The 25198-nt window shown below is 35.3% G+C and overlaps 1 protein-coding gene across 3 annotated transcripts in view; it reads right to left on the minus strand.

Moving 5' to 3' along the window:
* Positions 1 to 25198, minus strand: part of SYT17 (synaptotagmin 17) — a 91874-nt gene that overhangs the window by 34995 nt on the left and 31681 nt on the right. For all 3 annotated transcript variants that reach the window (XM_074280900.1, XM_074280899.1, XM_074280898.1), the window contains 2 exons: positions 5358 to 5478; positions 1073 to 1228 (listed from right to left, as the gene is read on the minus strand). In XM_074280900.1, the coding sequence (XP_074137001.1) occupies positions 1073 to 1228; positions 5358 to 5478 (277 nt within the window). The remainder of the gene's footprint in view (positions 1 to 1072; positions 1229 to 5357; positions 5479 to 25198) is intronic.

Raw genomic sequence — 25198 nt, forward strand, 5'->3', positions numbered from 1 at the left:
GAGCTAAATGTTTTACAAATATTAATTCATTTGATCCTGATAATAATCTTAAGAGTGATATACTTTTATTGTTATTATCCCATTTTACAGTTAAGGAAACTGAGGTAAACAGAGATCAAATGACAGTCAAATTTATGGTAGTAAGTATCTGAGGGGGGATTTGAATGAAAGTCTCCTGATTAAAGATCCAGCACTCTAATCACTGCATCACTTAGGTGCCTCTACTTGAGTAGCATGGCTTTAATAATAAAGTAGTATGTAGTCTGACAGATTGTCCCTGGCTTTATAGAAGGGTGTCCTGGGGCTGAGGGCATGCCCATGTTTCCATAGATAAGTAGTAACAACAGGAGCAAGAGCTTACATTCATATGGCCTAGTATTTGGCTGGTTACCCACATTGTCTTCTTGATTCTCAGATAATTCTGTGAAGTAAGTCCATTTTATACATGAGAAAAGTGAGGCTCTTGGAGTTTAAATGACTGTTTAAAGTCAAACAGCAAAAATAGGTAGAAGAGTCAGAATATCATAGGTCTGTGGAAAGTGTACAGAACCAGGAATCACAGTGACTTTGGGCCTTATTGCCCTTACTTTAAATGAAGAGGTAAGACTTCTAAGACTTCTTCCATATAAAACCCAAGTCTTTCCCCCATTGTTGCAATTTGATTCTAACTACATCAATATTTTATAACAAGTTTCTATACAAATTGTAGTAGCACATAAAAAGATAAAATATTCCAGAATGACTTTTCTCTGGGCAATGAGACAGGTCAAGGTTTTACATCACAGAAAGAGTGAGTTCTTATGGTCTAAGTCCCAAAACACATAGTACAGTGAAAAAAACACTGTCTCTTGGCTCAGAGGCACTGAGTTCAAATCCTATCTCAGATGCTCACTATCTGAGCAACAAACCTCAGTTTTCCTCATTTGTAAAATTAATAGATTGGGCTAGACAGTTCCTGGGGTCTCTTCCAACTCAGAAGTTATGATTTTATGATCTTCTCTAAAGCTAGAAGCTGGCTCCCACTGAAGATACTGTCCCTGACTCAATCAGGGTCTGAAATAAAGACACCTACCTGTAAATACTAGGCTGGCATTTTCAAGTTCTTCCTGTGGGACTTTGAAACTGAAAGACTCATTGTAGAATGGATCAATTGTCCCTCTCATAAAGGAAGTCTTCTTGGTTTTCACAAGTTTGAGTCCGTGTACCAGCTGGATCTTCACAAAAGGGTCTGGGGAGAGAGGGACAGAGGAGACACAGAATGTCAGAGTCCCAGGAACCCTTGGCCATCCTCTAGCCCAAGGCTTCTTAAACTTTTTCCACTTGACCCCTTTTTGCCCAAAAAATTTTTACATGACCCTGGTATATAGCTGGATTCTAGCCCAATCCTGACATTTTACAGAAGAGGAAAAGAGGGGTAAACTGAATTGCCCAAGACAGTATCACAAACCCCTTAGCACAGTTATGCTTACTAATATGGATACTTAATAAATGCTCCTCCTCCCTTCTTTTCTCACTTTCTTCTCAAAATAATTTTGTTGTTAGTCACGTCTAACTGTTCATGACCACAATTGGAGTTTTCTTGGCAAAAATATTAGAATTGTTTCCCATTTCTTTCTTTAGCTCATTTTACAGAGGAAGGGTTAAGTGACTTCCTCGGAGTCATATAGCTTATCAGTGTCTAAGGACACATTTGAACTCATGAGAAAGAATCTTCCTGATTTTAAAATCAGGACAAATCAACAGTTCAGTGATCTAAGACCATCCCAATAAGAAAACCATGGAGACTGAATGTAAATCAAAACATGTTATGTACACTTTTTTTTCTTCTGTCTTTTTTCTTGTGGTTTTTCCCTTTTGTTCTAATTTTTCTCTCCCAACATGATTCTTATGAAAATATGCAAAAAATGAATTTTATATGTATAACTAAAAATGTTGTTTTACATGTAACTGGGGAAAATTAAAGTATATTTCTTTAAAATATTGATAATTATTTCTAGTACATCATTTAAACTAGGGGGAGAGAAGAAAGGGAGGAAAAGCATTTATATAACACCTACTATGTACTACTTTGCACTTTGCAAATATTATTCATTTGATCTTCATAACAACTCTGGAAGGTAGGCACTATTTTCATACCCATTTTACAGTTGAGGAAACTGAGGCAGTTTCCTGTAAGGAGAAGTGACTTGCCCAGAATCACATAATTAATAAGTATCTGGAGCTGAAATTGAACTCAGGTTTTCCTAATAGCCTAGCACTCCATCCCACTGTCCCACTTAGCAACTAAATTCATTGGAATTAAAGGCCAAGATCAGTTTGAGCATCATTATTTTTGCTTGAAGAGATAATGACTTCAGAGCTTTGCTAGGGATGGATACTACAATTATATCATTTCTGCTCACATAGAAAAGGCCATTTCCTGATGAAATGGAACTAGGTTAAATTTCCATTCAAACTTTAAAATTTAAAATTTGTTCTAAAACAAAATCTACATTTAATCTTAAGCAAAAGACTGAAAAGTGACTAAAATATAATCTCTGATTTGATTGTAATAACTTTTTGTTTTTCCAAACACATCAAAGATAATTTTCAAAATTCACTTTTGCAAAATCTTGTGTTCTAAATGTTTCTCCCTCTCTCCCTGCTCTTCCATCCCCTAGACAACAAGCACTCCAATATAAGTTAAATGTGCAATTCTCCTAAACAAATTTCCATATTTTTCATGCTATGCAAGAAATATTTGATGTGTTTTTTTTTTAAAGTTAATTACTATAAGATATAAAGATTTAAAAGAGCCCAAGGAAAGAGAAAATTTATTCTCAACTTTTGGTTTCTGAACTGAGAAGATGTCAGGTTATTTGGCATAGCAGAAAGAATTGTGGGTTTAAGAGCAGATGAAGTAAGTTTACATTTAAGTGGCATTAATTCTTATTCCCAGAGAGATGCCATGGGAAGAATAATGAATTTGGAGTCAGAGGACCTAGATTTGAATCCCACCTCTATTTTTGTAACCTCTATGACTTTAAGTAAATTATTCAACCCTCCACATTTCATTTTCCTCATCTAAAAAAGGAAGTGGTTAGCTTAGATGAACTCCAAGGTCTTTTGCAACATTAAATCTATGATTCTATATGTGACAGCCTTCCTGAATCTCAGCTAACATACCTATAAATTGGAGATAAAACTCATGTACCCTATCTAAGGGATTTTTGGTAAGGAAATACAAAATTAAAGGAAATAGTTCATAAATATTAAAGTTCTGTATAGGTTGCCACTAGATGGCACAGTGGATAGAGTGCCAGCCCCAAAGTCAGGAAGACTCATTTTCCTGAATTCAATTTCAGACTCAGACGTTTTCTAGTTGTGTGATGCTGGGCAAGTCACTTCATATTGATTGCCTCAGTTTCCTCATTTGTAAAATAAACTGGAGAAGGAAATGGTAAATCACTTCAGTATCTTTGCTAAGAAAACCCCAAATGGGTACATGAAGCTCTGAACACAACTAAAAAAACCTATATAAATGTAAATTATCATCATCATTATTAATGATAATTATACATTTGCAAATGGTAAGATTCTATATAAATCTCAATAATGATAATGTTGATAATGATTGGAATTCAAGAAGTTTTTCCTTAACCATTTACACCTCCAGGGATTTTGCACACTATTGCCATCTGCTGCCATTATTCATAAATTGCAAGAGTAGCATTTTGAGACATAAATTTACAAGCATTTATTAATTCCCTACTATGTGCTAGGCACTGTACTAGTCATTGGAGACACAAATGCAAAATTCCTTTAGAATTTGAATCTATATATGGAAATGCTTTCTATGATATAACCTATATCAGATTGCTTATCATCTGGAAGGGGGAGAATAGAATTTGGAACTCAAAACTTAAGAAAAAAATGTTAAAAATTGTTTTACATGTAACTGGGGGAAAATAAAATATTATTAAAAATAATGTGAGATATGGTTCTTATAAAAGGGAGGTTGGAAAGGAAAGAGAGAGCTAGGTTATGAAGGGCTTTAAAAGGCAAAGACAATAGAAGTACACAGAGTATGATTTTATATATGCATCTGTGGGGGTTTTTTTGTGTGTGTATATATATATGTGTGTGTGTGTGTGTGTATGTATACATATATATATACATGTCTCTGTGTATAAATGTATACACACAGAACACAGATGGACAGAAAGATAGATATACATGTCAAATGGTACACTTCTCTAGCATAAGGAAAGGAGACAGGAAGGGGAAAAGTTTGGAACACAAAGTGGAACAAAAAGTAAATTTAAAAAAATTAAGTTGAATCTACAAAATTATATGGATATAGGGGCTGGTATACTGAATATGAAGTCATCAAAAGTTAAATCAAAATCCTGCTTCTAGCAGAACCAAGAGAACATTATACACAGCAATAAGAAGATTATGTAATGATCAATTCTGATAGACTTGGCTCTTTTCAACAATGAGGTGATTCAGGCCAATTTTAATAGACTTATAATGGAGGGAGCCATTTGCATCCAGAGAGAGGACCATGGGAACTAAATGTGGATCACAACATATCATTTTTACCTTTTTTGTTGTTTGCTTTTTGTTTTCTTTTTCATTTTTTTTCCTTTTTGATTTGATTTTTCTTGTGCAGCATTACAAATGTGGAAATATGTATAAAAGAATTGTACATGTTTAATATATACTGGATTACTTGCTGTCTAGTGGAAGGGGTGGAGAATAGGGAAGGAGAAAAATTTGAAACACATAGTTTTGCAAGATTGAAAACTATCTTTGTATATATTTTGAAAACAAAAAGCTATCTTTTTAAATCCTGCTTTTGTGACCTTGGACAAGCCACTTAGTTTCCTAAACTATAAAATGGGGATGATTATAGAGTCTATCTCCCAGGATTGTAGTATCAAATGACATGGTATTTGTAAAGCACTTAGCATGGCGCCTGACACATAATAGGTGCTTAATAAATATTTCTTTTCCTTTCTTCATGAACTGACAGAATTTGTCAAATTGGTCTCAGACATATTTCTAGCCAATTCTAGACTCCAACTGAGTCATCAAAATGGTATTCAATAGCTTCTATAAGAAAAATCTGAAAAGAATTTTCCCTCTGCCATTCAACATTTTATAAACATTTATTGTCCACAAAAGCTCTTTGTAAGATGTAAAAATCAAACATTTCCCTGTGCTTATTTTCCTGTTCTGCCATTCTTCTTGGATCTTTAAAAAAAAAAAAACTTCTTGACCAACTAGGGAGAACTGGATCTATGGCCGCCTACTCCCAAGGGCTTCCATCACCTGAGGAAACTTCCGCCCTTTGTCAGCAGACTTCTCTTTACCTGAACCTTGGCTCATGTCTGTCTGAAGAAGCTGCTTGGCTCTTATCACATCAACATTCAATCTTCCAGCACTTGGGAGATAATTCAATGACAACAGCAGTTCTCCCAGCTCCACTTCATTCTATGGAGAAACAAAATGGTAAGGAGTTAAAAATGGTGGCCATTGGTACTACCAGAAAATGAAAAAGCCAGCAATCTTAGACATATTTTGTAGAACAAAAAAAAATCTCTCAAACTATAACAATATTATATATATCCTGGAAGAAAAGAAATTGTAACTATGTTTTATATTTTTAGGATAGATCATGTATTTAGAGCTGAAAGAGACATAAGTAATCTAGTCCAACCTAGTCGTTTTATACATATGAACTAAATTTTTAAAGGGTTATGGGATTTGCCCAAAATCACACAGCTAGTAAGACAGAAACTAGGATTTAAACATTGGTATTAAACTCCCAAATTCAAATTTTCTATTAAATTCTCTCTCTGTCTCTCTGTCTCTCTCTCTCTCTGTCTTTCTCTTTGTCTCTGTCTCTTTCTGTCTCTCTCTGTCTGTCTCTCTGTCTGTCTTTCTCTCTGTCTCTCTCTCTCCTTCTCTGGCACTGAATTCTCCAAACAGGTCTGAGAAGTATCAGAAAAAAATCACACAATTTTAGGTAGTAATGGTAATTTAGTAATTAATCCACATTAAAAAAGAAATCTCCTTGATTATATAACAGAAAAGAAAAATAATAAATGTTGAAGAAGATGTGAAAAAATTGGGACATTAATGAATTGTTGGTGCACAGTATATGGACTTTCTCTTCATACATGTTGTTTCCCCTAGAACATGAGCTTTCTGAGGTTAGGGATATTTTGTCTGACTGCTAGGTCACTGCTCAGTGGAGAAAGTACCAGGCATCAGGTCAGGTTCAAATCCAGGTTAAGGCAGAGATTAAATGGCTTGTCCAAGGTCACACAAGCAGAATCTTGCTGATTCCAGGTCCAGTGCTCCAGCCCTTATAACCATATAATTTTGTAGATTCAACTTTTTTTTTTTTTAACTGACCCAACCATTCTGGAGAGTAAATTGGAACTATACCTAAAGGGTTATAAGATCATGCATATACTTTGACCCTGCACACCTCTACTAAATTTGTATCCCAAAAAGAAAAAAAAATTGGAAAAGGACCTATTTATACAAAAAAAAATTATAGTAGTTCTTTTTGTGGTGACAAAGAAGGGGAAATTGAAGGAATGCCCATCAATTGGGAAATGGCTGAACAAGTTATGGTATATGATTATAATGGAGTATTACTATGATGATGAAATGATGAGTTTTTTCTCCAAAAACCTGGACTTACATAAACTGATATGAAGGATTAGAATCAAGAAAAATTGTATACAGTAACAGCAATACTGCATGATGATCAATTGTGAACGACTTAGTTACTCTCATCATTTCCAAAGGATTCATGCTGAAAAATGCCTTGACCTCCAGAGAGAGAACCCAAGGCAGATGGAAGCATCCTATTTTTTACTTTCTGTGTTTTCTCATGTTTTTTCCCCTTTTGGGTCTCTGTCTTCTTTCACATCATGATTAATAAGATAATATGTTTTGCAGGATTGATCAACAAATTGCATATTGTCTCAAGGGAGAGAGAAGGTGAGAGACAATGAGAAAGTTTGGAACTCAAGATTTTTTTCAAATTGATGGACAATATTGTCTTTACATGTAATTGAGGAAAATTTTTTAATTGCAAAAAGAAATCCTCACTGTAAGGTACCATACAAGTAACCATTCAACCTCTACTTGAAGACCTCCACTACTTTCTGAGCCTTCCCATTCCACTTTTAATTATTTATCTACTGAGAACTTTTTCATGATTTCAAGCACATCTTTGCTTTTTTATAATTTTTTATCCATTGCTACTGGTTCTGCCTTCTGAAATCAAACAGAACTAGTCTTGTTTCAAATATTTAAAGTTGGCTATCATGTCCTCCTCAGCAATGACTGTCATAGACCCGAATTCTACATGGTGCTTCCATATCCATTTTCTTATTTGACATAGCCTCATAAAGGAGATAGAGACAGGTGATTTCCACCTTCACCACCCATTTTATAGGTTAAAAAAAACCTACCAAATGAAATGAGAAAAATGTAAAGGATCAAATGCCACAGGTACAGCTTCTCTCTGAAATGCTCCTAATGTCTCCTTGATGGCAACACCATCAAAGTTTTGATTTCCCTGACTCCCATCTCATCTCTCTCTGATTCACCTTTTATACAGCTGCCAAAATGATATATTTCTAACCTAGCTGACAATATCACTTTATTGCTTGCGAAACTTCAATGGCTCTCTATTGTCGACCTGGGATAATATATCTGTTTAGCATTTAAAGTTCTTTATTATCTAGAGTTAGGTAAAAAGGCTTTTCTTTTCACTCTTATGGCCCACTACTTCATTCACCCACTCTTCAGGATTCCAGACTGACTTAGATGCTGTTTCTCATACAAAGCATTTTGTTTCTCATCTCCACACTTTTGCATAGGCTGTCTCTCATGTCTCTGCCAACTTAGAATCCTTAGCTTTTTTCAAGGTTTAGCTCTATTGCTATCTGTTACACAAAGCATTGAAAACCCTCCTCCTCAAGCTGTTAGTGCTCCTCCTACAAAAATCATTTCTATTTTATCTTTGTGTCAAGTTTGGTTCAAATCCAGCCTGAGATACTTACTAGCTGCTCAACCCTGGACAAGGAACTTAACCTCCATCTGCCTCAATTTTTTTCCACTATAAAATGGAAATAACAATAGTACCTGCTTCCCAGGATTTTGTAAAGATCAAATGAAATAATATTTGTAAAAATGCTTAGCACTGTCCCTGGCACATAGTAGGCACTTAAATCTTTGTTCCCTTCTACCTCTAACACAATGCTAATGCACACTTGGCACCTAATACATACTTGCTGAACTACACAGACCAGTTTTCCAAAGTGTTTCCAACACTCCCTTAGCAAAGCAGTGACCTCAGAAGTTTGAAGTACATAAATACACTGACCATGCTCAAGAGACCACCAAATCACTCCTTTATTTCTAACAGCAAAAAGGAAAACTGGTTTCCTTTTTCACTAAGCTGATAATAACATCCTGTGTTTAGAAGGACCATGAGTGGGTTCATAGCCCAAGTACAGTGGAGCAGAGATAAAAGATGTCTTAAGGGAAGACAGCTGTGGTTTTTGGGAGGCTTTTTTTTTTTCCAAAGCCTTTGGCTTCTTAAAATTCTTTTCCACAAACCCTGCTTTGTCCTCCAACTCATGTACCTCTAATCTTGGAAACTTTAAATGCCACTGATGACATGAAGATTAGGAGAATTCCAAGATTTGATTCTCTCAACTCAGCTTCCCAAGATCAGTTGAACAATCTCACAGCTACCACAAACAGGGATGAGATTAGAAAATGCAACTTTTTCCAGAAAGTGTCCCTGAAAAAATGGCTTATTTTCAGGAGAGAAGTGCCACTGAATTCTTCTGGAACCTCAAGGAGACATTGTCTGTGCTTGTAAGCCACAGAAAATTTCGTCCCTCAAGGACTCATAAATCAGACTCATTGCAGAGCAGGTTTCACTTGTAAAAATTTAACCAGGTTTCTTCTTGAGATGCAATTTGTGGGAAGAGGGTGAGAGGGAGGCAAGGGGAGGAAGGCAAAGGGGGAAAATGTGTAATTCAATCAATGTGGTTGATTTAACATTGAAGAAATTGAATTCTATAAATCTAGCATTGTTTAGGGGTTATTTCTTTCAGAGATGGGGCCAATTGAAGGACAATTTAGTCTAGTGAGAAATTAGCCTCCATTTTAGCATAATTGCATTGGGACATAGGAGGAGGAAAAAAAGAAAATAAAAAGGATCCAGTATGTTTTAGAAAAATTGTAACTGTATGGGCAATTACTGCTTTTCAAACCAGATGCAGTCAGAATGCTGTCTCATCATTCTCTACATCTGCTTTCATACTCCAGTATCCCTATGAAACAACTTGTAGATAAGAATTTGGAAGGCGATTTAGGATAAAGCTTTCCTTTATCCTAAAGAAGGGCCTACCTTCTCTATCTAACCCTTGCTATAAAATCCAATCACCAACATTGCCTTTTCAAAGTGAATGATGCCCTATAAGATTTATTCCCAAATAATCAATTGCTATGACTAAATCTTCATTAGGTAGACACAAAATCGACAGCCTTCTATCAAAAGTAAGGAGGTCAATAAAGGTAGAAAAGCAAATATCTGCTAAAACTATACCCTGATTATAAAGTAGGCCTTGCAAAGAAGGCATATTTGTCCAGTTCTCTCACCTGAAAAGTGAGAATTACAATATCCTTACCTACTTCATAGGGGCTACTCTGAAGAAGGTATAATCCCCCTTTTCTCTGGTCATTTCCAAGCTCATTAGCCATCAGAAATCATGCTGGGAAGAACTTCCACAATTTGTTTTTTTCTTCTGATTAGTCACTGTCTCTACAGACTTATTATGTCAGGAAAACCCCAACCCTTCACTTTATTCCCTATTTTCTGCACATTTGCTGCACAGACTCATCAATTACTTTACCAAGCATATATACCTTTTCATCACTCTTCCCTCGATTCTGGAACCATGGCCCTTGATCAAATCAACTCTATCACTGTTCATGGATGGGATGTATCAACCTACTAACCTATAGCCCCAAACACTACCTTGATAAACTTCTATCTAACTGCCAGGATGGCATAGCTGCCATTGCCCTATATTGTCTCCCTTATTAGATTGCAAGTTCCTTTGTAAACAGGGAGTGCCTTTATTTTGGTATTTATTTTCCCAAGAATTAGCACAGTGTTTCTCACATAAGTGCTTAATAAATGCTTTTTCATTTTTTCTTGTTAATGTGATCTTATATTGACATAGTGTGATGTTGCCTATGGGTTCTGGGTTTATTTTTTTGTTGTTGTTGTTGTTTGGTATTTTTGGAATTGGGGAGAGGAAATAACAACAAGGACTTCATAAGAATTTGCTCAATTGATGATTCAGGCCAATTCCAATGGTCTTGTGATGGAGAGAGCCATCTTCAATTAGAGAGAGGACGGTAGGAACTAAGCATGGATCACAACATAGTATTTTAACTTTTTTTGTTGTGATTGCTTGCATTCTGTTTTCTTTCTCATTTTTTTCCCTTTTTGATCTGATTATTCTTGTGCAGCATGATATTTGTAAAAATATGTATAGAAGAATTGCACATATTTAACATGTATTGGATTATTTGCCATCTAGGGGAGGGGGGGAGAGGAAGGGAGGGAAAAAATCTGGAGCACAAAGTTTTGTAAGGGTGAATGATGAAAATTATCCATGCATATGTTTTGAAAATAATAATAAATCTATTAAATGAAGAATACAGAAGTGTATGTATGCCTTGCCTGTGCCCTCACTTATCTAGGAAGTGTGAGGGTGGTAGTTTTTTATCTTTGATGCAAAAAATTCTAGAACAGAGTGGAGCCAGATGATCCATACTAAAGATCCAAGCCCCAGGCTCTGGTTTCATTAGTATTGTACTCTTACCAAAATAGAGAGAGATTGAGAGTTCAATCTATTGCCTAAGAGCTAGGGATCTTAATCTGGTGTCCAAGGACCCCTAAGGAATACATAGATAAGGAAATTATATTTTCATATGCATATATATATATAGACACACACACACATCTTTATTTTCACTAATACCTAATACATAGTATAATACATATAGCAGTAGCTAGGTGGCACAGTTGATAGAGCACCAGCCCTGAAGTCAGGAGGACCTGAGTTCAAATTTGACCTCAGACACTTAACACTTCTTAGCTGTGTGACCCTGGGCAAGTAACTTAACCCTAATTGCCTTAGCAAAAATAATAATACTATAAATACATAACATAAAAATACACATACATGTGTGTGTGTGTGTGTGTGTGTGTGTGTGTGTGTGTATATATATATATATATATATATATATATATATATATATATATCTTTATTTTCACTAACATCTAACTGAAATTTAGTATTTCCTTCAGTTATTAAAAAAACATTCTTCTAAGATGAGATCAATAGATTTCTCCAGATTGTCGAAGGGAATCTGTCATCACACACACACACACACACACACACACAAAAGTTAAGAACTTCTGCCCTAAAAAATTCCTTAGAGTCTCTGTCTATAAGTTGCTTTGTTTGTTCTTTCAGAGACAGGCTGCTGACTTCTGATAAGCAACATATAAGTGATATATTACATTTCAAAATCCTTAAATTGAAAGTCAGACCCAAGAATGGGAGGGCATATCAACTTTCCATGATACTTCTCAATGACACATGTGCATGCCCCTGACACCATATCAATCACTAGATACTCAACTCCAGACCCCTTTCCCCAAGCAAGTCCCTGCGAAACATGCCAAAATCTAAGGACATGATGATAAGCCCAAACAGCACAGTTCTGAACAACTAGTTAACTGTTAAACCTTCAAACTACAGAGCTGGAAAAAAAAAATCTATAATCAATGAATGAACAAGCCTTTTTGAGCTTCCTTTCCAAAGCTTTAGCTCATAGTCTATTTGCCTCAGTAGAACAGACTAGGTTCCTTCTACCTCCCTATGCCTGGATGGAATACATATGTCTTCTCAAAAGGTGGCTTCAGAAATCCAGAACTATCGGTTATCCTTGGGAGAGCTGAAATGCAGCTCTGTGAATTATTCTTTTCTCTATTTTGATTTAGACAAGTAGGACTAGATCTCACATAGACAAAAAGATCTTTGCAAAGAGATTTTAAAGAATTGCTTAGGCTTCTAAGAACTTATTTTGCCTATTAAAAGGGAATTGTCTTTAAATCACCTTCCCTTTTCCCAAGTCTCCACTTACAAAGTCTGGAATGTGGCTCTGTGTCTAAATTTAGACTCAGTAGTTTCAACAATAGATTTCTGAAATCATAAGAATGTTATTTTAAAAGGAATATGTATGAAGGCAAAACAAGAAAATCAAAGGGGAAAGACCATGACAGAACTCAGTCAGAACCTAGCCAGTTGCTTGAAGTGGCCCTTTCAGCTCAATGAATCTCTCACAGACCTTTTCAGTTGCCATTAGGACCTAAATAAAGCCCACAAAAATGAAAGAACAATTAGGGCTACCTGTAACAGGAATTACAGTAACTATGCTGTTTCATGAGAAAATTTACAAAGTGCAGTAAGAATGAGAAAAGCAGAATCTGTAAACAAAATATGACAACTTCATAGTACTTCATATCATGAAATTATTATCACCAAGTTTGGTCCTATAGAAGAAATATGACAATTTAGAAGTAGAGGACTACAGATATGGAATATTGTATACAAAAGACTTTAATTCTGTAGATCACTTTTTTTTCTTAGTCTTTTTTAAAAGGAGGAATGAAAATACAGTGGGAAATGCAGGTATTTGTAACACGCACTCCTGGCAGTTACAATCACTAGTCTGTCCTAGGCCCAACAGAGTACCTTTGACCTTTGCAGTGTCAACTCTACCCAGCTCGCCTCCTCTGAGGCCTTCAAAGGTCTCTGGCCACGATCTCTTGAATCTATAGCTTAATAACCGGTAGCGCACTCAAGAACAGCCACGTGTAATCTTAAAAGCCTTTATTATACCTACTCACATAATGCCCTGACTTGATGCCCTGACTTGTTGGTTCCCTGGTGAACACCTGGTCAGAAGACTCATGTGTTCACTACCAAACTCCTTACCTCTCTGGGCTATCCATCTGTTTGGCTCAGGGAGCCAGGTTAAAGAGAGCGACTGCTGTTTGCAGTGGGCTTATAAAGGGCCGGTGAGGTCACACACACAGCCAACCAGCGAGAGAGTTGTCACCCATTACGAAGCTATCTCAATGTGGCCAAGATCCCACCCACAGGGCAGTCCTAATATCCACAGAGAATACTTCCTGGGGCACTCAATCTCCTGTTGCGCTGTGGCGCCACCCATTTAAAGGGCCTTTACAATTCCCTTCTCTTGTTTTGTGGGAACCGCATCCTTACAGGTATTGTTTTTTAAAAAAAGTATTAATAAAATTTATTTTAAAAAAAGAAATTAAGTTGTCCTGTGGCTAATTAATTCATCACACAAGATACTCTCAGGTTACTGAATTATGAGAAGCAGCAAGGGAATATCCACCCAACCACCATCAACAATATCTTCCCCTTAGCAAGTGGTCTAAGAAACAAGGCTCAGGGTAATGTGTGAACACAAAACTCAACCCAATTTTTGGTATCACTGCCTTGTATATAAACCTTGTATATAAACCATGAGGCAGAAGCCAGGTGACCTAATGCAACCTTTTAAATATCATCCTTATATATTTTCAACATAAAGAAGATCCAACTCACTTCCAGTTGATCAATGATGGACAGAAACAACTACACCCAGAGAAGGAACACTGGGAAGTGAATGTAAATTGTTAGCACTACTGTCTATCTACCCAGGTTACTTATACCTTCGGAATCTAATACTTAATGTGCAACAAGAAAATGGTATTTACACACATATATTGTATCTAGGTTATACTGTAACATATGTAAAATGTATGGGGTTGCCTATCATCAAGGGGAGGGAGTAGAGGGAGGGAGGGGATAATTTGGAAAAATGAATACAAGGGATAATATTATAAAAAAAATTACTCATGCATATATACTGTCAAAAAATTATAAATAAAATTTAAAAATAAATAAATAAATAAATAAATATCATCCTTATGATGGCATTTGGAGAAGAGCATAACATGTGGTACAATGAGAAAAAAAAAAAATGCTCTCCTTTTAAGAAGCAGAGGGTTGATTTGACCTGCAATGATTATAATACTCAAAGACTATGGCAAAAGACATTGTTCTAGTACTCCAGAAGTTATTTATGTGGTGATTAACAGTGGCTTCTCTGCCTTCCTTTTGGATTTGGGGTCTCTTCTATTTATACTTAATGCAGCAAGGAGAGAGCTGCTTTGAATATGCTCTTTTACAAATTGCAAAGGGTTTGCTATGCCTGCCTACAGATGACTCTTACAAGAAAAATGGGAGAAAAGGAGAATCTGGAGGTTTGTAAACCTGGGCTCCAGAGTTGTATTTTTCTTTGATGTCATGGCTCAATGACTATCCAGATTAAATCAATCTACTCCAAATTCTCTTGAGAGTCTGGGGAAAAAGTGAGGTACAATTGCAACCCTAAGCTGGTTTTTTCAGTGTGTTTTATTCCTTGGGTACCTACCTGTTAATAACAAGCTACTTAAGGGTATGTCTGCCTCATAAAAGAAAAAGGCACATGTGAAATCTTTGTTAATATACAGAATTTGCCAGCTATGGTAAATCCAAGCCCCCAAATTAAGAGAGCTAGGGATAAGAAAAGAAAGTATTACCATTCCTTTCTTGTAGAAGCAGCAGCACCCATGACATGCTTAAAAAATAACTGACATTCTGAGGTCCCATTGATAGGCTACTAATAATAACAATGTTAACTAGCATTTGTGTGTTTTTAAGGTTTGCAAAGTGCTTTACAAATCTTATCTAATTTTATACCCATAACAACCTTTGAAGATAAGTCCTATTATTATCTCTGTTTTACAAATGGGAAAGTGAAACAGTCAGGGATCAAATGACTTACCAAGATTAAGCCTGTCTGGGGAAGAATTGGAAGTCAAGTTCTCCTGTCTCAGCACTCTATCCACTGTGACAGCTATATTCTTGAAGGAAGCCAAATATAAGTGTCTATAGTCTATATACACTAAAATATCCATAGCAATACAAAACTGGAAATAAAGTAGATGCCCATCTACTGGGACATGGCTAACAAAATTGTAATAAATGGATGAAGTGGAATGTTACTGTTTCATTAAAAAAAAAAAAGTTTAAAATATGAAGAATGGGCAGGTATATAAACTGACCCAGAGTAAAGTACACACAACAAGAAAATACATAACCTATGTCTACAATAGTATAAATAGAAAGAAAGAAATCAATGATTAGTTAGAATGAATTAATTTATCCTCAAAGAAAGGCTGAGAAAATGTACTGTCTCCTTTACAGAAATGGGGCACTACAGACAGAATATATTGTCAGACACATGGAGTCATAAAGCACCTACAACATAGGCAGATAATATTTTAGTTGGTTTTTCTAAATTGTTGGTTTTTTTGCTTTGTTTTGTTTTGTTTTCATTTCTGATAGAAAGGGATGGCTTGTTGGGTGGGAAAGGATGATATGGAGTATTAGAAAAAAGAAGACAATGTAACAATAAAAAGGATAATTTCTTTAAAGGAACATGAAAGGAATCACTGCCAGATATTTTAAGGAAACTTTCTGAGCTAACTGATCATGTTTTTAATTACCATAAACCTTTCTACCTTTTAGACTACCAATTGAAATTCCCTGCTCTGTTCTTTCTGCTTAGCCAAATTCTACCTATTCTTCCACATTTAGCTTAAAACCTCCTTCCCACGAGTACTTCCCTAGCCACTTTAATCAGAAGGGATCTTGCCTTTCCTCTGAAGCTGAAAGAATATTTCATATCAATATCATTAGCTCCTGTTGATGTTTCTTATACTGCTCTTGCAGCGCTGTTCAATAATTTCCAGTCATGTCCAATTCTTAATGACTCTTTTTGGGATTTTTCTCAGCATTTCTTTCTCCAAGTCATTTCACAGATGAGGAAACGGGCAAATTTAAGTGACTTTCCCAGGATCACACAGCTAGTAAGTGTCACAGGCCGTATTTGAACTCTAGCCTTTCTGCAACTATCCATTGAAGTGTTCCTTGCCTCTGATTCAATTGTCAGCATATTTTTCAATCTCTTATTTTCCCAAAATAAGTTATTTGTCTAAGTTATTTGAGGATAGGGCCTCCATCTTATAACATTTTGGCAATCCTCTCCTAGTATTGAGCAAAGGGTCTTGCAAACGGTAGGTACTCAACAGGTGTGTAACACAAATGTTGCTAAACTCATAAAGATTATTGGATTTAATGTAGAGGCATTTTTGCATGATAAAAAAGCTTAAGACCCCAAACCCACCAGACTAAGAGCATCTATGATCATTTTTTAAACTCAATTGGCAACAGGCTAGCAAATTCTATAAGGAACATGTATTGTTGAAGTAAAACATTTAAATGCAGACTTAATTACAGAGAGACAATACAATATAGTAGCGGGCAGCTAGATGGTACGGTGCATAGAACTCCACTAGAGTCAGGAAAATTCTTCCTGAGTTCAAATCCAACCTTAGACACTTCCTAGCTGTGTGACCCTGAGCAAATCACTTAACTTCTATTTGCCTCTCAGTTTTTTTAGCTATAAAATGAGGATAATAATAGCATCTACCTCACAGAATTGCTGTGATAAAAGGATATTGATATTTTTTAAATATTTAGCACAGTGCCTAGAACATAGTAGGTGCTTCAATCAACTCCAACCTTGAGGCCCAGGGCATTATTTGAAAAACAGTCCATGTGTACAAAAATATTTATTAGCAGCTCTCTACAGAGTAGCAAAAAACTGGAAACTAAGGGAATACCCATCAACTGGGGGTAATTGAATAAATTATGTTATATGAGATGTAAGGGAATATACAGTCCCATAAGAAAAGATGAAACTCAATAAAACCACATATATAAACTGAGGAAAAGTGAAATTAGCAGAACTAGAAGAACAACTTATATTATAACATTGTGAAGAAAAAAACAATTTTGAAAGTCTTATCAATCACAATTCCAGAGGAATGATGACACATACTAGCCATCTTCTAACAGAGAAGTGAGAGACTCAGGATACAGAATGAAATGTATATATTTGGAAATGTCCAATGCAAGAATTTGTGCATATTTCTTGTAACAAATTTGATTTTCTTTCCTTTTTACTTTTTTAATGGTGGTGGAGAATGGAAAGGAAAGAAAACAAATTTTTATTTGTTAAAAAAATTAATAAAAATTTTTAAAAAAAGAAATATCCTTTCTCTAAAATTATAGTTACAAATGCTTATTGGCTGATTAAAAATCACTTTGTGCCCTGCCTCTACTGTGAGAAGCTCACTTCTTAGGGGGATGGGAAAGGAAACACTGTCATGTTTCCCAGTGTGTGGCTCAAGGACCTTGTGAGAGAAGCAGACTAACTATCTGTATTAGGTACCATCATTCAAAGGCTTAAGTCAGCTTAGCCACTATGTTGTCAAGGACAATTGGGTTTACACTGCCATTCCACCTCACCACAGGAAAGCAATTTTCTTGTTTGATTAGAGGCCTAACTGACGGAGCCCTAGTCATGCTAATGGTGTGAATGCTACAGGGGCCCTTGGAAAGTGCTGAATTATTCTACCTGCCATTCTGGTTACTAACCTCTGATTTGTCTTTGTTCCAGAAGCATCCCTGATAACCATGGGAGCTACATGGGAAAAAAATCAAAAAACTTTTCACTATCATCTGAAACAAACAGAAGCTTACAATCACTCCACATCTGGTCTAAAGAAAATTGTGGTGGCAGCTGTTTTAGTGACTGGATAGGATCTGAATTTTAAGATTTGCCTTTTGGTCTGCTTGACTCCTTACACACACATACACAGTGCATCTTTTGTCCAGTTTAATTCTTAAGATGGCCTCAAAAATCCCAAAATAGACCTCAAGACATAAGTATGCAAATTGGGTCAATAGACCATCATGGACCATCCAACACCGAAATATGTAACTAAGAAATGACCAAGTAAAACTCAGGGCTCTTTTCCAAACCTGATATATTCTTTCCAGTAAGGAATTATGATATAGGGATAAAAGCACTAAATTTGAAGTCAAGTACATAGACTTGAATGAAGACTCTGCTATGTACTAGTTGTGTGATTTGGGGCAAGTTATTTACCTCCTCTGGGTCTCAGTTTCCTCATATAGAAAGTGAGAGGACTAAATGATTTCTTCTAGGTCTAAATTTTATGATTCTATGATATCGAGATGGGGGTAGGGGACACTTTAACTCCACTTCTTAGAACTCTTAGTTTCAGAGAAATCATTGTGTAAATAAATATATATATATATGTGTATATATATATATATATATATATATATATATATATATATATATATATATATATATATATATATATATATATATATATATATATATATATATATAAAATAAAAACAAATTCAATTTTTGGCATTCACAAAAGCAGGCCTTAAGGGAAAATTTCTATTTCTTAAATAAATACAAGGGGAAGCTAGGTGGTGAAGTGCATAGAATCTGGAGACAGGAAGACCCAAGTTCAACTATGATCTCAGAAACTGACTAGCTATTTATTTGCCTAAGCATCATTTTGCACATCTTATTTTCCCCAGCTGCCACTGCTTCCCAAAGACTTTTTAAACAATCAGAACTAAGTGACTTGCCCAGGTGATACAGCTACTCAGTTTCTGAGGTAACATTTGAATTTAGGTTTTCCTTAATTCCAAGGCCTGCTCTATCTACTTCACCATCTAGCTTCCCTTTCCATTTATTTTAGAAATAGAAAGTTTCTACAAGTCAGTTGAGGAATGGCTGAGTAAGCTATGGTATATGAATATACCATAACTTATAGTATATGAATATACCATAACTTATGGTATATGAATATACCATAACTTAAGGTATATGAATGTTATGAAATATTATTGTTCAAATAGAAATGATCAGCAGGATGATTTCAGAGAGGACTGGAGAGACTTACATGAACTGATGCTGAGTGAAGTGAGCAGAACCAGGAGAATATTGTACATGGTATCAGCAAGATTAAGTGATGATCAACTGTGATGAGCTTGATTCTTTTTAACAATGTCATGATTCAAGACAATACCAATAGATTTGAGATGGAAATTGCCATTCATATGCAGAGAGAGAATTAGAGAGATTGAATGCTGGATGGAATGATAGTATTTTCACCGTTTTTGTTTGTTGGTTTGCTTATTATTTCTCATGGTTTTCCCCTTTTGTTCTGATTTTTCTTGCACAATATGACAAATATGGAAATATGTTTAAAAAGGATTGTATATGTTTAACCTATATTAGATTGCTTACTGTCTTGAGGAAGGGAGATGGTAAGAGGAGAGAGAAAATTTTGGAATACAAAGTCTTACAAAAATGAATGTTGAAAACTACCTTTATGTGGATTTGGAAAAATGAACTATTATTGAGAACAAAATAAAATAATAATGGGAAGAAAAAGAAATTTTTTCCTAAGGACTGTTTTTGTGAATCCAAAATTTGAGGTATGTTTTTATTTTGTATTTTATTTATTTACATTTTGTTTTTCTCTAAAAGAATGTAAGCTTCTACAAGGCAGGGACTGTTTCATTTTTTGTTGTTGTTATCCTCGGTGCCTAAAACATCATCTGACATGTAGGAGGTGACAGACAATTGCTTGCTGATTAAATGACTAATGGGAGTTGAAAGGTAGGACAGAAAAAGGGAAGAGTCTGCAGGGGTAGATCATGGAAATCTTCTCTGCCAGGATCTCTCTGGCCAGATTTCTCATCCAGTCTGGCATCCTATCCTATTATCACCTCCCACTATTTTGTTTTTCCAACTCCATGTAAAGATAGTTTTCATCCCTTATTTTTGTAAGATTTTGTGTTAATAATTTTTCTCCCTACTTCCCAAGACAGCAAGCAATCTTTTAAAGAGATTTCCATATTTGTCATACTATGCAAGAAAAATCAGACCAAAAGGTAAAAAAACAAACAAACAAACAAATAAAAAGGTACAAATACTATGCTTCAATCCACATTCAGTCTCCATAATTCTCTCTGTGGATGCGGATGGCTTTTTCCCTTCTATCATCTCCCACTTTTTGAACAGGGATGCCAAACTTACCCGCTCTTCTAAATATCACCACATAAGAATTCTGGCTTGATATAATTTGCCAAACTTCATCTAACAGAAACCATTCCACAATAAAATTGAATTATTTCAGCTGTGTCATACTCTTCATGACCCCTTTTTTGGGGGGCAGGGGGAGCTTAGCAAAGACACTGAAATGATTTGCCATTTCCTTCTCTACTTCATTTACGGATCAGAAAACTGAGATAAACAGAATTAAGTGACATGCCCAGGATCACAGAGTTAAGTATCTGAGGCCAAATTTGAATTCAGGAGGAGGAGTCTGAAAGACCTAAGTCTCTGTACCAAGCCACCCAGCTGCTCTCCATAATAAAAAAATGGATCCATTTCCCTGATAGCCCTTGTCAATACTACTACTGTAATCCATTTCTTTTTTTTTTTTTTAAGTTGGAATAATGCTTTTATTTCTATTACTTCTCCTTTTGGTTCTAATTTTTCCCCTCCTCCCTCCCCCAGATGGCAGGTTAACCAATAGATGTTTAATATGTTAAAGTATAAATTAAATACAAAATATGTATACATGTCCAAACGGTTGTTTTGCTATCCAAAAAGAATCAGACTTTGAAATAGTGTACAATTAGCCTGTGAAGGAAATCCTGTAATCCAATTCTAAAAAAAACATCATAAATTCATAGATTTACAGCTTAGAAGGAACCATAGAGACCCAACCTACTCATTTTTACAGATAAAGAAACCAAGGAACAGAAAGTTTAGATGATTTATCCAAGATCACACAAGAAGCAAGCAGCAGAACCAATATTTTTAACACAGCTCTATGCAATCAATAAGCATTTATTAAGCAACTACTATATGGCAGGAACTGAACTAAGTAATAATTTTGGGAGAAAGACACCAGTAATTGGGGGAAGGGAAGTAAAAAGTAGAAATTAGGAAAAGATTCATGTAGTAAGTAGTGCTAAAGCTGACTTTTAAAAGAAAACAGAGATCCCATAAGGCACAGGTGAAAAAAAATCACATTCTAGGCTTGGGCCAATAGCAATGAACCAAGAAGTGGAATATCTATGAGAAATTCATCACTAAAAAATGTTAAAAAGAGTATTATCTATTGTTATTATCAGTAAATATTAATGTTACAGGCTAGTTATACATTTATATATCCTATAATTCCATATTACTCTTAAATATAGACTATAATTATATATATTCATATACATATAATATACACGTATATATAATAATACATATACGTATACATATTTGTATCCTATATGTGTTAAAATATAATTATACATGTATGTCTTGTATAAAAATAATTACATTTTAATATCCTATATAATTCTATATTAGTATCATATATAATTCTATATCCTAATAATTATATCCTATATAATTCTATATTCATATCCTATATAATGTCATTCTACAAGCTCTCTGGTTCTTAGTTTCTTCATCTGTAAAATGAATAGGTTGGGTCTCAATGGTTCCTTCCAGTACAGAATTATATATTCCCACTCCTTTCCTATATAACATAATCCTATATAATATATAAAATGTAATATTCATATCCTATACAATGTAATTCCATATTAACATATCATTATCTATTAGTATCCTATATAATATGTAATATAATTGTATATTAAATATACTACATAATATAATTATTTATTAGTACACTATATTATGTAATTAATAGTATTATATTTAACATATAATTATCTATAGATATCTTAACAAATATAATCATTTATTCATATATGTAATTATCTATTAACATCCTACATCATATATGATATAATTCTTTATTACTATCCTATAAGATATAATTATAGACTAGTATTATAAAAATATAATTATATATTAGTATTCTATAATTATTACATATTAATAATTATATACTCTATTAATATTATATGTCATGTTAATATAATAAAATATTGTGTTGATATTATATATTATATTAACAATTAATAATTATATATAATTATGCACTAATATTATCTGTTATCAGTTAACTTTATAATATATGAATTAACATATTATATATTATTATAACTTGTAAGTTATAATAAGGCTGGAAAGATAAGATGTAGCCAGGATGTGAAGAGTTTTAAATACCAAAGACATTTCTATTTGATGCTAGAGGTAGAAGGGAGCCACTGGAGTTTACGGAGTAAGGGAATAGTGCTGCATTCCAGCAGCCACCTGCAGGATGAAGTTAAGTGAGGAGACATTTGAGGTAAGGAGAATAACTGGGAAGAGATTCAACAATCCTTTGACTCACACTTCCCTAACTTCCATGGCTTGGCTTGCTGCTAATTAAAATTTAGGCACCTGGCTTTTTCTTGGATGTGAGTCCTGAGCTGAGAGCCCTCCAAAAGCTGAAAGCCATAATATTCTTTGAATTTCCCAAATTGTTTGTTCAGGATAGTAAGATAGTCTATTGGCACCAGAGCCACTAAGGAGCCAAGGGCCTGCATTTGCTTGGAGACTAAGAAATCACAAGCCAAAAAAACAAAACCAAAAAAAAAAAAAAAAACAACATTTCCCACAGAGGGCTCCTTTCCAAAGCCTTTTTTCTTTGCATCCAATCTCCTGGTGTGGTGCTGTAACTGAGATACATTTGCATCCAGTTACTGATATGATTAACCACCAAAAGCAAGGGCAAGATAACCTCCTCCTGAGCATGAGGTGATTCTGAAAAAGTCAAGGCATAGAAGCTGTTCAAGTGAATGCAAAAAAAAAAAAAAAAAGAAAGAAAGAAAGGGGAAAAAAAAGCCTTTGCTGGAAGGCAGCTCCAGGCCAAGTGAAAGAAAGGTTTTCATTAAAAGAATGACATTCACCTTGTCAAGAGCTTTGACTGTTGAGCCCTTCACAAGTTGGAGGCAATATCAGAATACCAAATACAGTTATTCGTTTTTATTTAGCAGGCCATGGTATTTAGGCCTTGCTTGGAGGAGAATATTGTCTGGTGACTATGAGCTCCAGATAGACTCTGGGAGCCAATCACACCTTTGCTCAGCAAGTAGCTGTGGACAACTTTAATCCATAGCTACCTGGGGGGGAGGGGGGGAGAGACAAGAAAATCTCTTCTGCCTTAAACGTCCTGATAGTGTTAAGACCTAGTAGAATCCTGAGAACAATGTCTTGTGGGCCCCACTGGGCCACTGGCTCCTGGTTTTCCTTCCATGCTTCCCTCCTTCCCATTGCACCAGCTCTGTCTGTGTTTGAGCTCCTGTAGCCAAATATTTAAATAAGTTTGCCATATAGTGACTTGACACTCCAACGTCCATCCCTGAGTTTGTGATGGTACATGTTTTCCTGCATCACTGTTTAAATTTAAATTCAATTGTTATCATGATTCAATTATCAATTGTGTCTGACTCTTCTTGATCCCATTTGGAGTTTTCTTGACAAATATACAAGAACTGTTCACTATTCCCTTCTCTAGTTCATTTTACAGATGAGAAACTGAGGCAAACAGTTACACCATTTTCTGAGGATTAAACAGCTAATGAGTGTCTGAGGCCACATTTGAAATCTGCCAGGGCTTCCTGACTCCAGACCCATGGTTCTATCTACTGCACTACCTCGCTGTTCTTAAATATAGTTACTCTAAATAGCTTCAAATAAAAATGGACCTCTGAAATGAAGTGATAGGACACTATGGTTGTGATGGAAAGAGTTCTGTATTTAAAGTTACAAGATCTGAATTTAAATCTTAGCTTTGCTACTAATGTCTGTTGACTTTGATCAAGTCGCCCCTTTTGTTCTGGGTCCAAGTTTCTTCATGAGTAAAATGAAGGGATTAAATTAGTACCAGAGATTTTGTTGTTGTGGAAGTAATTAGGGTTAAATGACTTTGCCTAAGGTTATTCAACTAGTGAGCATCTGAAGCCAAATTTGAACTCAAGCCTGCAGACTCTATTCACCACACCACCTAGCTACCTGAAAAGCAGAGATTCTTAATCTTTTGTCTAGGATCTAGTGTCTAGGGTCTAGTGAAGTCCTTTTCTCAAAAGGATGTTTCTAAATTCATAAAATGAAATTAAACATCTCTGGACTTGATGATTCCTTTCAGCTCTAAATTCTATGACACCAGCATTTTCTTATTTAATCTTTTTAAAGATTCACTTGAGGGAGAGGAGAGAGGTAGCCAGTCAGCTTTATTTTAAATTAATTAACCATGTCCCAAACTACATCCTATCCACTAACTCCAAAATAATAGCAGTTTTAAGATCAAAATTCCCATGCTGAGTAACAAAGGTTTGCCCATAATCTCATAAACTTCACCAAAATATTTTTATGAAAAATCCTCAAAGAAAGAACTCTGGGATTCTAACTGAATACTGAAAGCAATTACTTGAGGGCCCTTTTGTTCTGTCAGGGAAACCTAGAGTCTGAATAAAGTTCTTTACAGTCATGGTCATAGAAATGGTGGCAGTAGCAGTGGCAATGGTGGGATTTAAAAGAACTGGAAGGGGAGCAGCTACATGTTACAGAGCACCAGCTCTGAAGTCACAAAAACCTGAGTTCAAATATAACCTCAGACACTTACTAGTTATATGTCTCGTTACTAAATCTGGAAGGAAGGAAGGGAGGAAGAGAGGGAGGAAGAGAGGGAGGAAGAGAGGGAGGGAGGAAGAACTGAAAAACTGGAAGGGACAAGAGATCATTGATTCCAATACCCTCATTTTACCAAAGGAGCCAGCTTCATAGATTAAGAACTGAAAAGGACTTTAGAGTTCACTGAATCCTACCTTCCCTTATTTTCCAGATGAAGAAACAAAGATTCAGATAAGTAATATACCTGTGTCACGTAGGTATTGAAGGTAGGATTCTTAATTAGGTTTTCCTAGCTCGAGGAAGATACTGTATACTTAATATCAGGTTTTCAGATTCACAATCTAGTAGTATTTTTATAGCTACAACAGAGAATCTCAACAAATGAGCTGTGTGTCTCAGTTATTACAAAGGGTCCACAATT

Source organism: Sminthopsis crassicaudata, chromosome 1 (assembly GCF_048593235.1).
Source record: "Sminthopsis crassicaudata isolate SCR6 chromosome 1, ASM4859323v1, whole genome shotgun sequence".
Lineage (NCBI taxonomy): Eukaryota > Metazoa > Chordata > Mammalia > Dasyuromorphia > Dasyuridae > Sminthopsis > Sminthopsis crassicaudata.